Raw genomic sequence first — 16,285 nt, 5'->3', positions numbered from 1 at the left:
AAATATGAGCAAGACAAGCAATAACATTTGTTTGTTTCATGCTGTAACATGACACACATGATGCCAGTATGCTGTTTGCGAATGTTTCGGTACCCTATGATTGGCAACATTATGCCAACTCACTGACATGCCCTATCTCCCATTGGACATATTTGCAACTTTACAATCTCCAAAACTGTTACTTTCAACGAAGGTCACAGCATGGGCACTCAGACAGGCGATGGCCACCCTTGTGGTCCGGGAACATCATCTGTGGCTGAACTTCGTCAAGATGCGGGAAACTGACAAAGCAAAGTTTTCAACGCCCCCATCTCACAGCTCGGCCTATTCTGCGACACCGGTGAATACTTCCAGTTTTCAGCGGTGAAGAAGCAAACGGAGGCCGTCAAATACATCCTACCACGGCACCGGTCTACATCCAGCCGGAGGTGCACAGAGGGCATCCCCCCTGCGGTGGCAAGAAATCAGCAGGTAGCTCTGCCTCAAGCCGGTCGGTTCTGACGAGTTTAGAGGCTGCCTTACCAGAACCTCCTCCTCTGTCACTAACCCACCCCCTACCGGGTACGTGGAGTTTGGTAAGTGCCTTGAGTTCTTTCTCAGCACACATGCCTCAGGTCGCAACTTTGCATCCCGACGCAACACTACCTGCTCCCCACCGCTGCAAAGCCCCACCGTGTATGTCAAAAACGATCGTCCCTTTAGTGCCCCTCATGCAGAGCTTGGATGGCCAGGACCATCCGACTTGGCTATGCGATTCAGTTCGCCAGGCGTTCGCCAGGCGTCCGCCCTGTTTCAGCGGCGTCCGCCCCACCTTGGTGCTCGCTGAAAAAGCCAGCACCCTGCATGAGTAAATCACTATCCTTTTGCAAAAGGATGTAATAGAGCCTCTTCCTCCAGCCACGATGGAGAAGGGTTTATACAGCCCTTACTTCATCGTAAGGGCTGTATAAACAGGAGGTGGGTTGAGTCCAATCTTGGACCTGCGAGTTCTCAATCGGGCTCTGCACAAACTCCTGTTCAAGATGTTCATGCAAAAACACATTCTAACATGCGTACGGCATCAAGATTGGTTCGCAGTGGTAGTAGACCTGAAGGATGTGTACATTCATGTCTCAATTTTGCCCCGACACCGACCCTTTCTACGATTGCGCGTGAGGGCCGAGCGCACCAGTACAAAGTCCTCCCCTTCGGCCTGTCCCTGTCCCCTCGCATCTTCATAAAGTTTGCAGAAGCTGCCCTTGCCACGCTAAGGGAAGTGGGTATCTGCATACTCAACTACCTCGATGACTGGCTGATCTTAGCTCACTCTCGAGAGGCACTATGCACCCACAGGGACCAGGTGCTCAGGCACCTCAGCAGTCTAGGGCTTCAGGTCAACTGGGAAAAGAGCAAGCTCTCCCCGGTTCAGAGCATCTCTATTCTCAGCATGGAGTTAGACTCAGTCTCAATGGTAGCGCGCCTCACAAATGAGCATGCACAGTCCCTCTAAAACAGTTTCAGAGGCTACTTGGGCATATGACATCCTCAGCCACGGTTGCGCCGCTAGGGTTGATGCATATGAGACTGCTCCAGCACTGGCATCAGACTCGAATCGCGAGATGTATGTCACAACTCGCACACCATCTTCGCCTTTGGAGTCAGCACCGACTGAGGTCGCTGCACGCCACTCATATCCCGGGTAGCCTCAACATGACAGCAGACACTCAATGGGGAGTGGAGGCTCCACCCCCAGGTGGTTTAGCTGATCTGGGACCATTATGGCAAAGCACAGGTAGACCTGTTCGCTTCCCAAGAGAACTCACATTGCCCGTTCTGGTACTCCCTCAGGTCGGAGGCGAATTTCCCTCAGGACAGATGCGTTGGCACACAGCTGGCCCCAGGGGCTGCACAAGTCCACATTTCCCCCAGTGAGCCTACTTGCACAGGTTCTGTGCAAGGTCAGGAAGGACGGGAAACAAGTCACTCTAGTGGCCCCTTACTGGCCCACCCGGACTTGGTTCTCGAATGTTACGTTCCTCGCGACAGCACCTCCCTGGCAAATCCCCCTGAGAAAGACCTTCCTTCTCAGGGACGGGGCACCCTCTGGCCTCTGGAACCCAGGGCAGGTTGTGGTCTACACGGGGTCTTTTCCCCGAAAGAATAGGACTGGAAAAGAACGCCTTCCCCGATGCGTGTTATAGCTAGATGGCCCCAGCCGCATCTAACACTCTGTGAGGAGAAACATGATCCCATGCTTGCCACGTTGCTTGTTCCCATCCCCCGAGGGAATCCTTAGTCGGATGCCGGGAACCTAATAAAAACAATATGATGTCTTAGTGGGGTGTCCGGGAGGGTTACGTGCAGTCTGATGCTCATGCTCCTTTGGCACGCTACAGCTTGCTGCATTAGCATCAGCAGATCATGTAACATGGTTCAGTGTCGGTGACACTATTGAATAAGGACACCTCGTGTCACTACAATCGACATAACTTCGAGTGATTGACAGAAGGGGAATGTCTAAGTTACTAGTGTAACCCCCGTTCCCTGATGGAGGGAATGAGATGTTGTGTCCCACTTGCCACAAACACTGTACCAAGCCGCTGTGATGGCCGAAATTTATTCTTGGCTCCTCAGTGTAGAACCTGACTGAACAGATGCATGTTCCCAGCCTTTTATACCCTTATTTCCAGGGGCGTGACATGCAAATTCTGTATGCCAATTTGGCATCGGCCTTTTTCATATTCAGAGGTGTCCGAGGCTCCTGAAAGAAGCCCCTTGTTTCACTACCATCGACACAACGCCTCGTTCCCTCCATCAGGGAGGGAACAATAGTAACCTAGACGTTTTGGTTAGTGGTAGATTAAATAAAATAAGCATTTCTCTTCACTGTTTTACACCCTGTACAGCTGAAAACAATTTTATTAACAGCTGGCTTTTGGTGACCTCTCCTTGCCATAAATGGATGTCACACTTTATTATATGCTCTTAAACACTTACTGCTTAACCTATGGGGCAGTGTTCAACATGCAAATTTTGGCTACAGAAAAATTAGCACACACTTGCAGATTACTATGTGAGATGGGTGTTTGAGTAGCTCAGGCAGGTGTGATGACATCTCTTTTCCAAAAACAAGCAAGCTGCCTCACTATCTAGTAAGGCAGCTCCATTCTAAGGAAGCATCCTAACTTAAATGCAACCTCAAAAGTGATTTGAAATGCTCTTCCTGGCAACAGTCTGTTAACGGTCCTTCAGCTACTTCAAAGAGTTTTATATCTTTAAAAAAAATATTTTAAAGCTACACTATGAAACTTTTGGCCCTCAAGCGGTTAAAAAATAAAACTGCATGTATCTTGTGGAAAAATATTGTTATGGTAATAACGTAAGTCGTACTTTTGCTCTGCTCCTCTGCACGGATGTAAGAAAAGAAAAGACGGATATCTGAAAACATGTCATCTGAGCAGATAAGTGCCATAACTTATGCTGTTGTTTTGACTTAATTGAAAAATGTATGTTTTGAAATAAAAGACTTTACAAAAGTCAGGCAGCCTTCATTAACATTAGACATAACGGTTGCTAGTCTGATATGGGCAAATTTTGTAAAGTTTGTATAACTGCAGGATATTCTGGCCAAATAGACCACGGTAGTAACTATTTTATAGATGTGGTCAACATCATTTCAAGACTCACATGTCCTTGGCAAGCCTAGGACTGATTTCTGTTCAAAAGAAAAATATACACGTTTGCTAGCAAGTGAAAAGTTCTGCACTGATTACAGTATTATTATTTTATTTCACTACATACACACATATGTGTTTGTGTGTGTGTGATTACACAACTATTCATTAACCATATCAATAAAATGTCTTATCAGTTAAGAAAAATGCCATCTCTGGGTGGTTTTTAAATCCTTTCAGATCTTGGAGTTGTAACCAGCCTCTGAAAAGCCAAGCCAATGTTGATTAGGGTTTTATTTACGCGATTCCCCGTAGCTTTGCTGTTTTAAATTATCCATGGTTAATTTTTCTCATTCGTTGTGAGAATAAACCTTCAGCTTCACGCTACTCACACACATGCGCTACAATAGCCGGATCTTATTTTCTCTGTGTACGGATATGACATCAACACGCATGGGCGAAAGACGTATTTATGCAATTCCCCATGAAATCTGTCCCAACAGCTCTAAGATATACATAATTATTATAGGTTTATCAAAGTTTATTTGGGTAAAGACATGGTTTGGAAGATGGATTTTTGTTGCACTCTCTCATTAATAAAATGTTTTGTTTTTTAACAAAAAAAGTTACATAATGTATCTTTAATGATACTGTTTAATGTTTCTCTGTGTATGGTACAGTATAGAGGTACAAAATGAACTCTTCCTCCAGTGTATCTGTTAATGAAGCAGTTGAGCTGCAAAATCCCTATGTTTCACGTTTAGTCTCTTAGACATTGTTCAAGATGTGTAATTGAGGGAGGTCTCTCGGTTCCTGCTCTTCATTTACATTTTAGTGTTGCTCATCTTATTCATCAGGCAAGCTCAGCAAAACTCAAACTGTCAGATCCAAACAGATCTCCTGGAATGCATTTTGATGCTGCCATCATGACTCTTGAGCTGTCAGTGTATAGTAGCAACATGACGATGCAAGCGGTAGCCGAACAAAATAAACTGAAGTCTGTTCCATCTGCCATCTGTGTTGAGCTGTTTTCTTGACACATTTCATAAATGTACATCAGAGGTGTTTGAGGTGAGCTTTGATATCATGAAAAGCAGTGTACACCACATACTGTATATCTATCTGTCTGTCTGTCTGTCTGTGAATCATAGATGAATATTCTCCTTTAGACAGTTTGAGAGTCTGTGTATGCGCTGACAGAGATCACATCTGCTTGACTCTCTTAAAGCCAGAGTAAAAATATTCAACCCTGAACAAGATTATATTCTTTATTACAAGTTGTACATCTTTTCCATTCAATATCTCTTTTGTACACACTGTCATCTGTACACAATAGCATAAATCGTTTGGACACCATCTATTTTGTCACTGAGAGTGTGATTGGTGGAGCGTCCAGTGATGAATGCTGTGAAATAGGAAACTGTGGTGTAATTGTGCAGCTCATTGATTGTTTCGGCCTCTATTAATCATAGTTCAGCAGCTCTGCTTGATTCTCAATGTTATCTGAAAACTTTTGTTAGCAACTTTTCTCTTAGAACAGAGAGCAGGTTTTTGTTTCTGTTGCTTCAAATAAGAAGGTAAAGTTATTTATTAAATGTGTTTAAATTTTGTAATAAAATATGTTTGAAAACTACATTTAATATGCTTTTCTAGATTTGATTAGAACAGGAGGACTAAACTATATAAACATATGAATGGTTAAACATCATTTTCTCTATTAATGATTGTTAATTTGTTCTCTTGTAGTGGTTTGGAGATCTCGTCACTCCAGTTTGGTGGGAGGACGTTTGGCTGAAGGAGGGATTTGCTCATTTCTTTGAGTACATTGGAACTGATTTCCTCTTTCCAAAGTGGAACATGGTAAGATTATTTTCATATGTCAGATTATCAGCAGAGAGCACTGTAACATTCACCATTCAAATAAATTATCCAGAACTGTAGAATGGAAAAAAAGATGTTCTGCTGCCTGTGAGGAAATGTAATGCACATCATTTTAAATAGAGTTGTCATGGTTTTAATACTATTCAGATGTCTAAACCTTTTAAAACTATTACGTTTATTTAATGCTTGTCCACACAAGTTCTTGATCATTTGTTACTCTTTCAAACTTCAGATCTCTTCCAGTGATTTGCACACTATAAATACTTTAAATCGTCAAACCTCTAACCCAAAGTATGAGCATTATTAATGTGAAAGTGTGTTAGCCCCACAATTAAAAAGTACTTTTATAGTTTCTACTAAATTTTCTTCATCAGTCAAAGTCTCTCTTTGAGTATCTCATCAAATGACAACAATAATACAAGAAGTTAATGAAAGACGTTTTATCCTGCATTCATTATAAAACTAGTGTGTCAAATGGAGGCATGCACACCTGGATCATGATGAGTTTAAAAAGAACAACTTGTTCCAGCAGTCTTAATGTTTATTATGAGCTGAGTTGTAATTTGAATCATCTCTATTCATGGAGAGATCTGTTGTCACACAGCTCTGGATAAATCCTGTTTAATTGCCACAGCAACCAGTGCATATGCCATCATCTTTAACTGTGTTCTAATGAAACTTACATCTATATAAAGTCATCTCCAGATGTTCTGAAGAACTGTCAGAAGAGAGTGACTGAAAACACTGCAATAATGCGGTTATACTTCACAGCTGCAGATAAATCCAAGCTTTCTGTTATACATTCTAAACAACAACATTACTATTTCGATGTACCTGCATGAGTCCAAAATCTGTTACTGTTATTTTAATGGGATGAGAAATAATGTGAGCATATGCCAAGCACAGACAAACCTCATTAGTATTGCTTATATTAGTATCTTCATAATCACTGAGGTGAATAAACATCTGTGACAGTCTCAACAAAAACGACATCTTGAGCTGCACAGAGCTGGAATTAATGGACGATTCTGAAACCACTTGTATTCACAGTTAACACATGGTCGACACAGAACCTACAGCACACAATCTAAACCTCTAGAGAAATGAAGTGAAATGTTCAAATGTTATCTGGTCTAATGAGTCATCTTGCACCTTATTTTCATGCATCCAGATGGGTTCATGTTTGGAGAAACACAAGGCATTCCTTCAGTTCTCAATGGTCAGTCATCTCACAGGAGCCAGTATGTTCAATGATTGCTCTGCATGATTTAAAACGGCCAAGAATTATGAGGTCATTTGATCAGACCAGGTGCGCCCTATACTGCCAACTCCATCAACTCCAACAGATATTCCTGTATTATAGAATGATAACACAAACATTCACTCTAATAAACAAATACAGGAGTGATTCATAAACACCATAATGAAGTCAAACACCTCACAGGCAACACACCTTTTCTTAGTTTTTTTAACTACTCTGTAGGTACATATCACTTACATTTCTTACACAAATCCACTTTAAGTGTGTTACAGAAAAACAGCTTCATGAAATGATCTGGGGACAAACAGTTCTCCTACTAGAGCAGCTTTGGTTTAAGTGTAATGGTGCTAGCGATTAGCATAATGCTAGTCTGATTGAGTTACCTGTAATGCAGCTGTTTTAAAGAGGGAAACACTTGAATCTCCACTAGTGAAATTAAATAAATGTGCAGGTCTTCAGCATAACAAAACGTAACACAATTATCTGATGTTTACTGTCACTGATGGTCTTTACTGTGAATTATCAGTCATGCAGATTGAATCCCTTTGTAGCTTCTGCTCTTGGTCATTTAATAATGGTGTTGAATTTTATTGTGAGGTAATGTGCAGATTATTTTGAGCTGGTGGTCGTTACTCACACCTGTCTTCCAAGACTGAGCCAGTGAACACTAAATTCAGAATACACAAAGGGCAGCATACGAAAACAGGCTATACTATAAATGAGAGAGAGTGTTATATCTGGAGAAATCAATCGGTGCACATTTTAATTTATCTCAAGGAAGTCTTGCTTGCTAATATAGTTAGATAACATGGTGGTGATACCAGAAAACACAACATATTATTTTGTTTTCTGCAAAGTATGACTATAAACCAAGAGTTGACAGCTGTTAAAGCTGAGATTAACATTGATAAAATACCTTTGTCCCAGATGCGTACTGCACGTATGCGTTCATAAACTCATTCACACGCTGACTTCCCATCAGTATCGCCAGTATTTCATACCTCAACTCTGCTCAAGACACCTTCATGTGGCATCAGTCAAGCAGAAAACACTATTTAGGGAACATCATTTTTGGAGTGATTGCTTCTTTCACGCCTGGTGAGTTTTGATGGAAACTCTTCAGTAGAAGCTGCAGATCAGACGGCTGCAACCGTTTCACTCCCACAATATGGATGTTAATGCATCATTAAGAAGGAAATGACTGAAAACATGGGGAAATATACTCATACTCTCTGCAAAAACCAGCCAAAGTGTTGAAACGATGGGATTTCACGTCATTATAATGGGCTGCAGGTCTTGTCTCCTGCTCATCACTTCTGGACTGATGTTTTTTTTCCTCTTCTGTTCATGATGTCATAGAGACTTTCAGAGAAGCTGTTTACCCATCAGGCATTGCTCTGAGCTGCATTAATAGTGCTTGATCAGTTTGTGTCTCTGGATCTTCACAGACTTTCAGGATCCAGTTAGAGGATGTGAAGATGTTGGATGTTAATAAGCAGGATCTAAATGAAGGATCATTGGATGTAAACACCTTGTTGAGTGCAGCACATATGGACCAGATGGAAGCTCTTCCCAGAGCAGTCTTTTTATGCTGCACATTACGTGATGTGCATTAAATCAGCTCAACCTCACCAGCTGTTATCTCTCTCTCTCTCTCTCTCTCTCTCTCTCTCTCTCTCTCTCTCTCTCGTTCTCTCTCTCTCTCATTTGCTTGTTTTCTTTCAAAGTCAGATGGAAGCTCTTCCCAGAGCAGTCTTTTTATGCTGCACATTACGTGACGTGCATTAAATCAGCTCGACCTCACCAGCTGTTATCTCTCTCTCTGTCTCTCTCTCTTTCTCTCTCTCTCTCATTTGCTTGGTTTCTTTCAAAGTCATCTACTTGACACTTTCTTTTACAAATAAGGCAAAACGCCACCACAGCACCAGATCAATGATAGAATCAGTCTAGTACACATTCTCTGTATTAATTTGTTAACTTTTTGAGAGTCTATGCTTTATTTAGTTTAATTACTCTGCTTTAACAGGACTTAAGAAAATGAGCTGGAAAGTGTGTTAAAGTGATGCAGGTGTGAACACATAGGAAGAGCAAACAGGATTCACTACTGAAGTACTATTGTATAAAACCATGTGTAAAACTGACCAGTTTTTATTTTTCAATATGTAATATATTTACTGTAGTAAAGAATACAATTATCATAATATGTTATCCGAGATTTAGGAAACATGCTAAGTTGAAATACTGGCTTCTCCGAAAACAATGCTAAAGAAAAAATTCTTCACTTTCATTGTATGGAAGAAAAAATGGTGAAATGAAAATTAATTGTGACTGAGACTATTATGAATATGACTAATGATGACAGAATTTTCATTGTTGGGGAATTGTGCTTTTAACTGTGTATGGATTCTGGTTTTGTTTAGTCTGCATGTTTGGAGGTTTTTGCTCTGTGAGCTTGTAGAGATCGCCTTATTATACTGACATAAAACTATGAACAGTTTTGATTATCATTTGTTTCTAGATTCATTTCTGTATGTTGTTTGTTTGATCTTAAATCTGTTGAATAAAATATGCTGTTCTGTTGGATTAATGTCTTAAATAGGATTTTTAGATAAGCTGGCAATTCATTTCCAAAAATGAAAATTATCCCATAATTTACTCGCCTTCAAACCATCCGAGATGCATATGACTTTCTTCTTTCAGCAAAACACAATATTATAAAATATAAAAGAGTTATATAAAAAAATATTCTGGCTCTTCCATGCTTTTAATAGGAATGAAAGATACCTTCGATTTTGAAGCAAAAAAAGGCACATCCATCCATCAAAAAAGTAATCCATATGGCTCCAGGGGGTTAATAAACACAGTATAAGTATATGCCAGTATATTCCGGTAACAGCCGTCCACGCATTCAAAGAGAGTCGAGTTCCGGCATATGATGTAGGCGTAGTGTAAGCTCCGGTGAGAAGTGACGAACGCAGAAGCGCAGAGGATAGAGGACGCCAGTGAACGTATGGACAGCCGTTACCGGAAGCCAGTGATTATAGTTTATAAAGTTATAAATATGGATATTTTTCTTACAAAAACACATTGCTTCACTTCAGAAGGCCTTTATTAACCCCCTGGAGCCGTATGGATTACTTTTTGATGGATGGAAGCGCTTTTTTGGGCTTCAAAATCTAAGGTACCCCTCACTCACATTATAAAGCTTGGAAGAGGATTTTTTTTCAATATAATTCTGATTGTGTTTGGTTGAAAGAAGAAAGTCATATACATCTAGGATGGCTTGAGGGTGAGTAAATTATAGGATCATTTTCATTTTTGGGTGAACTGACCCTTTAATTAGGAGGAATTATTCATAATTAATCTGAGAATAAAGGTGTAATAAAGCATTTACCAAACCGATATCAAACCAAAACTTTATTATAACACCTGATAGCTGGTTAGCTTTGACTTAGATATCCATATTTGATTTATTCCTAGATGAGCAAGTAATAAAGTAATAACATTATAATAAAGCTTCTATTTAAAGTGTCATTGTGTTTAACAATTGTTGAGGAGTTTGTGGTTTTACATTGATGGTTTTACAAAACTGCAACAGCTGATTGTAAGTCTATTAAAATGTAAATAGAAACATTAATATGGTCTCTCTCTCTCTCTCTCTCTCTCTCTCTCTCGCTCGTTCACAGGAAAAGCAGAGGTTTCTCACTGATGTTCTTCATGAGGTGATGTTATTGGATGGTTTGGCTAGTTCTCATCCAATCTCACAACAAGTGTTTGAGGCCACAGACATCGACAGAGTGTTTGACTGGATTGCATATAAGAAGGCAAGAGCATTTCTTATCATCATCTATAGGGGTTATCTGTATGTTCAAAATGAATACAAACCTTGGTAATAAAAAGTGACACTGATGTAAACTTTTTGGATAAATATACTCAAATTTGTACATAAAAAGGTTCATTCACGTTCCACTACACTTTGACTTATTATTATGGCCAGCAAAATTGTGAAAATTCTTACTTTTCAAAACAGCAATGAATCTAAAACGGTGATTTATATACTGACTTCACTGTTGAAACTTTATCTTTTATTGAGTCCAGTTAATAAAATAGTACTGTTATACTCTTCTTCAGAAACACAAGAAAAATAGCTTAATTCAAATCTAGTTTTTTTGTAAGTGGAGCGTAAAACATGGTTTCTCTGAAAGATTGAGCTTTTGTATCCTCAGGGACTTTAAACGACACAATACACTAATTATCTATTTAATGAGCTCTTTCTCACTAGAATACATTTTAAATAACTCCAGCACAGAAATAGATCATCTCACCACAAATATCTGAAAGCCATTAAAGGCATTAAAAGGGTAAAGAAAGGTAAGAAATCCTTTTACTCCCAAACTTTAATCCTTCATTCACCAGTGGCCTTGGTTGCTGTCAATCAGACAAGAGATGATTTGTGATTTGGGACTTTAAGCCTCTCCCTCTTTGTCTCATAGGTTGTGTGTGATTTTGAACTCTGTCAGTCACAGTGACACTCAGCGTCTCTCTTCACTTCCTCCTGACACTCTGATATCACACATCGGATCACATGATTACTCCAGGGAGTGGCACAGGATATGAAGTTAGGAATTTATGGGAATTGGATGCTGTCAAATGAACATTTCAAAGTCAATCAAAATCAAAATGAAACAGAACAGTCAAAGACTCACATGAAATGGTGCATAAGTAGTATGGAAGCATTTACAGTAATGCACTTACAACAGAAATCAATGGGGCAAGACAGTAAAACCACAAGATTTAAACAAGACTTAAATACTTAAACAAGATTAAACGTGAGTCTGTTATTGAATATGTGTTTACTGTGTGTGTGTGTGTGTGTGTGTGTGTGTGTGTGTGTGTGCAGGGAGCTGCTCTGATCCGTATGCTGGCTAATGTCATGGGACAGTCACTATTCCAGAGAGGACTCAATGTAAGTCAGTAGTTGCCCCCTCTTTCGCTCTCTCTGTATTTTTTATATTTTCTCATTATGGTCACAAAGACACTTTTACACTGTGTGTATGTTCACAGTTTTTCCTTCTTTTCTCCTAAAGTGTTATTTTATGAATATGCTTATGAGGCACTATGAATGAATTATACATTCTGCTTCAAAATTACATCTTTAACAGGAGTGTGACATAATATCTTCAAGAAAAGTTCTGAAAAGTTTCAAAATCATTCTCCTGTAACCTGATGTTTAAAGTGTTTTCTGTGATGGATTTGTCAAGACATTATAAAAGCAGTTTTGTGTGTGTAGTTCCTCTTATCAGCTTGTCTGATGAAACACATCAGTGGACTCAAACAGCCGCATTAAAGCGCATACTGTATGTGTAACATTGTTTATATGTGTTGATATCAGTAGGTGGATGTTCAGAGCTGCAATATGACAGGAAGTCGTTTGGGGCGGTCACACTACACTTTGCGTTACTTTCACTAACATTCAAAAGCATCTAAATGCAGCAGAGAGGACCCATAAGCTCATGCGAATACATTTCTTACAACGCTGCACACCAAAGTTCAATCTTGATGAACTCTGAACCGTGAATTAGAATGACAAGAGGACGCGCGACCAATACGAGACCGAAACGTCACCTCTTGGCTCATTTTAAAGGATACATATTTCAAAGCTGCGAGATTTATTGTTGCAGGAATGTGAGTAGACAATATATTTTAACATTTTAACATTATTTGTGATTTATTATTTACTTACACCAAAAGCCCTCCCGCATGATATCCTGGTTTGTTGCATTGTCCGAAAAAACATAAAAGTGTGCTCAAAGCCTAGTGTGTCCACCCCCATTAGTTGTGCTGTTTGTTTATTGTCACATGACCATCTGCTCCAGCAGAAGTGTTTTTGTCTATCAGTTCAGTCTGTGTGAGTATGAGGGCAAATATTAGGAGGGATGTATCATGAAGTCAGGGGAGGTGGATGTCTTTTATATCAGAATAGTGTGTGTCATAAATGAGTGTGAATAGGTTTGAAAGCTCATAGAGCTGACTGGATGTGAAGCCACTGTGATGAAGCATGATAAAGCAATCTCATTTACACAAACTCACAATGAAATGTAGGAAATATTCATTTCTACTGGAAATGTGAAATGTCTGACCTATGAATTTCAGAGGACGAGTGCACTGTTGCCCTGGAGAAATACATTTCATCTTTATTATCTGGATGTGATATTGAGCTCCAGGAAGCTTCTTCTGTAGATTCAGTGTTCGTAGTTCGTAGCTCAGCAGGTTCCTGTCAGCCCATGAAATTCTTGAAATGTTTGTAGGACAGTAATTACTAGAGGAGTCGTTTTCACACAGATGAAATCAGATACCCCTCCATTCAATTTCCCAACAGTCTGAAAGATATCAGAGTGTGTCTGAGATTCATTTTCTTATTCGGTTCTCCAGTAGACTCCTCTGGTTCATCTTTCCTTCCTCAATATCACTGTGTTTGGCTGCTACTGTCTCACTTCTTTTTTTTGTCTGTCTATCTGTCTGTCTGTCTCTAGCTGATTTATAGTAAGAACAGGTAAACACAACACCTCATCAGACAATCTACCGCCACTACCTCAGAATTATTTTCATCTGCATAAAAAATGTACACACATTTCTAATTTCTGAGGGAACTCATATAGAAGGATGAATAATGGAATCTCCCCAATTTGGAATGCCCAATTCCCAATGTGCTCTAAGTCCTTGTGGTGGTATAGTGACTTGCCTCAATCCGGTTGGCGGAGGGTAAATCTCAGTTGCCTCTGCATGTGAGACTGTCAGTCCACGCATCTTATCACGTGGCTTGTTGAGCGTGTTACAGTGGAGACATAGCACATATGGAGGCTACATGCTATTCTCTGCATCATCCACGCACAACTCACCACATGCCCCTCTGAGAGCAAGAACCACATTATAGCGACCACGAGGACGTTACCCCATATGACTCTACCCTCCCTAGCAACTGGGCCAATTTGGTTGCTTAGGAGACCTGGCTGGAATCACTCAGCATGCCCTGGAATCAAACTCACGGCTTCAGGGGTGGTAGTCAGCATCTTTACTCACTGTGCTACCCTTTCAGAAAGCACTTTCAGAAAACTTTAGTTCAGAGGCACTTACATATCGAAAATGATCAACCTTTTGGTTAACTTTGTTTGTAATTTGGATTTGCAGCTAATTAACTGAATCCAAATGTGTTTGTTTTTTCTGATTAATCTGCATTCAGGATCTGGTTTTATAAAGAGAAGTGTTATTAGATTAACTAGCCACTGCTGATTGCAGTGTAAATAAATTACATACACAAACATCCCAGTGGAATAGTTTAGTTCAGTCATGACAACTCTGAAAGATTTAGCTTATGTATGACCTATTGATAGGATATTGGTCTTGGCAGACTAGATCTGCTAAAGCTGCTGCCACTCCCCTGTACATACGAGTATAAAAGGAGAAGGAATGCCCACTCTCATTCAGATTTTATCTTCGGAGCCGAGCGTTTGTAATATCAGCTAGCTGAATACTACAACTGTTCCATTCACCTCTTAAGAAGCATATGCTGTTGGATATACAGCTCATTTCCAGCGGCTTTCTCTCCTTCTGCACGATGAGTGCAGATTTCGCATCACGTGTCTGAGCAGCAATCACACTGAGGCAGCGTTTGTGGATGGTACATGTTCTCATTGTGAGACTATGACCATGGCAATGTTGTGGTCATGGCTTTCCTTCTTCCGAAGCGGGAAAGCCACTCTAGCCGCCCACCCGCACTGCAACTTCTACCAACGGGGTATGTGGCCAGCCCTGGCGCTGGAGGCGATTTGGGGAGTTCAGTGGGCACGATTTCGCCGGCTATTTCCCCATGGACCACGCTTTTGAAGCTTGTTTTGAAGCTGTTGCGATGCACCTGTGCCCGCCAGATGACGAAGGTCATGGCGTGAACACTCTGGCAGGCCATGTCCACCTTGGTGGTCCAGGATCGCCACCTGTGGCTAAATCTGGTCTAGATGAGGAACACCGACAAAGCACGCTTTCTCAACCCGCCCATCTCCCAGACTGGACTTTTCGGCAACACCATTGTCGACTTCGGCCAGCAGTTCTCTGCAGTGAAGACGCAGACAGAGGCCATCCAGCACATCTTGCCCCAGAGCAGCTCAAGATACCGCACCCCGTCTGCTCGCCGAGGGCATCCACCAGGGGCCAGTGAAAGCCCAGGCGGCTCCGCCTCAGCCTGAGCCCAGCTCTTGACCCCAGCATAGAGCCCCTCCACAGGAAGCTGATGCCCCCCCATCTCACGGGCTGGCACGAGGAGCTGGCATCCAGACCACTCCATCCCCTGGTGGAGGTCCGGGAGGTAAATCTTTTGTTTCCTTCTCTTTTATGTTCGCCACACCCCGAACAGGCTGCGGTACCCAAAATGTCAAAAAAAGAACTGTTCACGACCGCCATTGTCATGCGACCAGACACCAAGTCAAGTCAAGTCAATTTTATTTGTATAGCGCCTTTCACAACACACATCGTTTCAAAGCAGCTTTACAGAATATTAGCATTAACAGACGATAAGAACTGTAATGTCTATAAATTCGATTAATCATCATTGTGTAATTTAGGTAAAATACGAATTTTAATAGTGTTTATAAATAATTAAATGATAATTGTATTAATAACCCCAGTGAGCAAGCTGTAGGCTGACTGTGGCAAGGAACACAAAACTCCATAAGATGTAGATTAATGGAGAAAAATAACCTTGGGAGAAACCAGACTCACTGTGGGGGCCAGTTCCCTCTGGCTAACATTATGAATGTAATGTAAATATTAATTATGTATAGGTAAAATCATGGTTTAAAATTATTAAACTAAGTGATAAGGGTCATTGATTAAACATAGATTGTGTTTGAACTGTAAGATTAATGACCAAAGTCTTTGAAGTCCATCTTGAATAATTGCACAAAATTGCAAAGTTCACAGATGCAATTGTCCTTGTTAATTGGCTGATGAAGGCTTTTGTTGGCAATTGTTAGTCTAAGCATTTCATTTCAGGATCGTAGTCCATAAATAGACCGAGGTGATGCAGGTTGGAGTTGGCATAATTTCATCCTCTGAAGTCCATCATAATAGATTGAAGTGATGTTTGGCTGGCACCGGCTGCATTTAGTCATCATCATTCTGCAGTGGAGTCCAACATGAAGCAGGAATGGTGCTGGATCCAGCCGGTTCTGGTGACCTCAGGATAGGAGTCCCGAGGTTGAGACAGGGAAACAAATAAAAAGATGTAAGCGTAGATGCCATTGAATTTATTGCAGAGTTAGAGATCATGCTCAATGTTTCTGGTTTCTGGTTCCGGCAGACCCAACTAAAGCAGCCTAATTGTGGGATAAATTAGGTGTATGCCTGGCTAAATAGATGAGTCTTTAGTCTAGACTTAAACTGAGAGAGTGTTTGGGAGACTATTCCATAGTTTAGGAGCCAAATATGAAAAGGATCT

General features: G+C 40.8%; 1 protein-coding gene across 1 annotated transcript in view; it reads left to right on the top strand.

Annotated features, from left to right (window-relative positions):
• Window positions 1–16,285, top strand: part of LOC127639169 (thyrotropin-releasing hormone-degrading ectoenzyme-like) — a 156,628-nt gene that overhangs the window by 76,335 nt on the left and 64,008 nt on the right. The window contains exons 6-8 of the mRNA XM_052121047.1: window positions 5,400–5,513; window positions 10,482–10,619; window positions 11,696–11,761. Coding sequence (XP_051977007.1) covers window positions 5,400–5,513; window positions 10,482–10,619; window positions 11,696–11,761 — 318 coding nt within the window. The remainder of the gene's footprint in view (window positions 1–5,399; window positions 5,514–10,481; window positions 10,620–11,695; window positions 11,762–16,285) is intronic.

Source organism: Xyrauchen texanus, chromosome 47, assembly GCF_025860055.1.
Source record: "Xyrauchen texanus isolate HMW12.3.18 chromosome 47, RBS_HiC_50CHRs, whole genome shotgun sequence".
NCBI classification, from domain to species: domain Eukaryota; kingdom Metazoa; phylum Chordata; class Actinopteri; order Cypriniformes; family Catostomidae; genus Xyrauchen; species Xyrauchen texanus.
The sequence above is the reverse complement of the archived record's forward strand: the minus strand, read 5'-3'. Positions and strand labels throughout refer to the sequence as shown.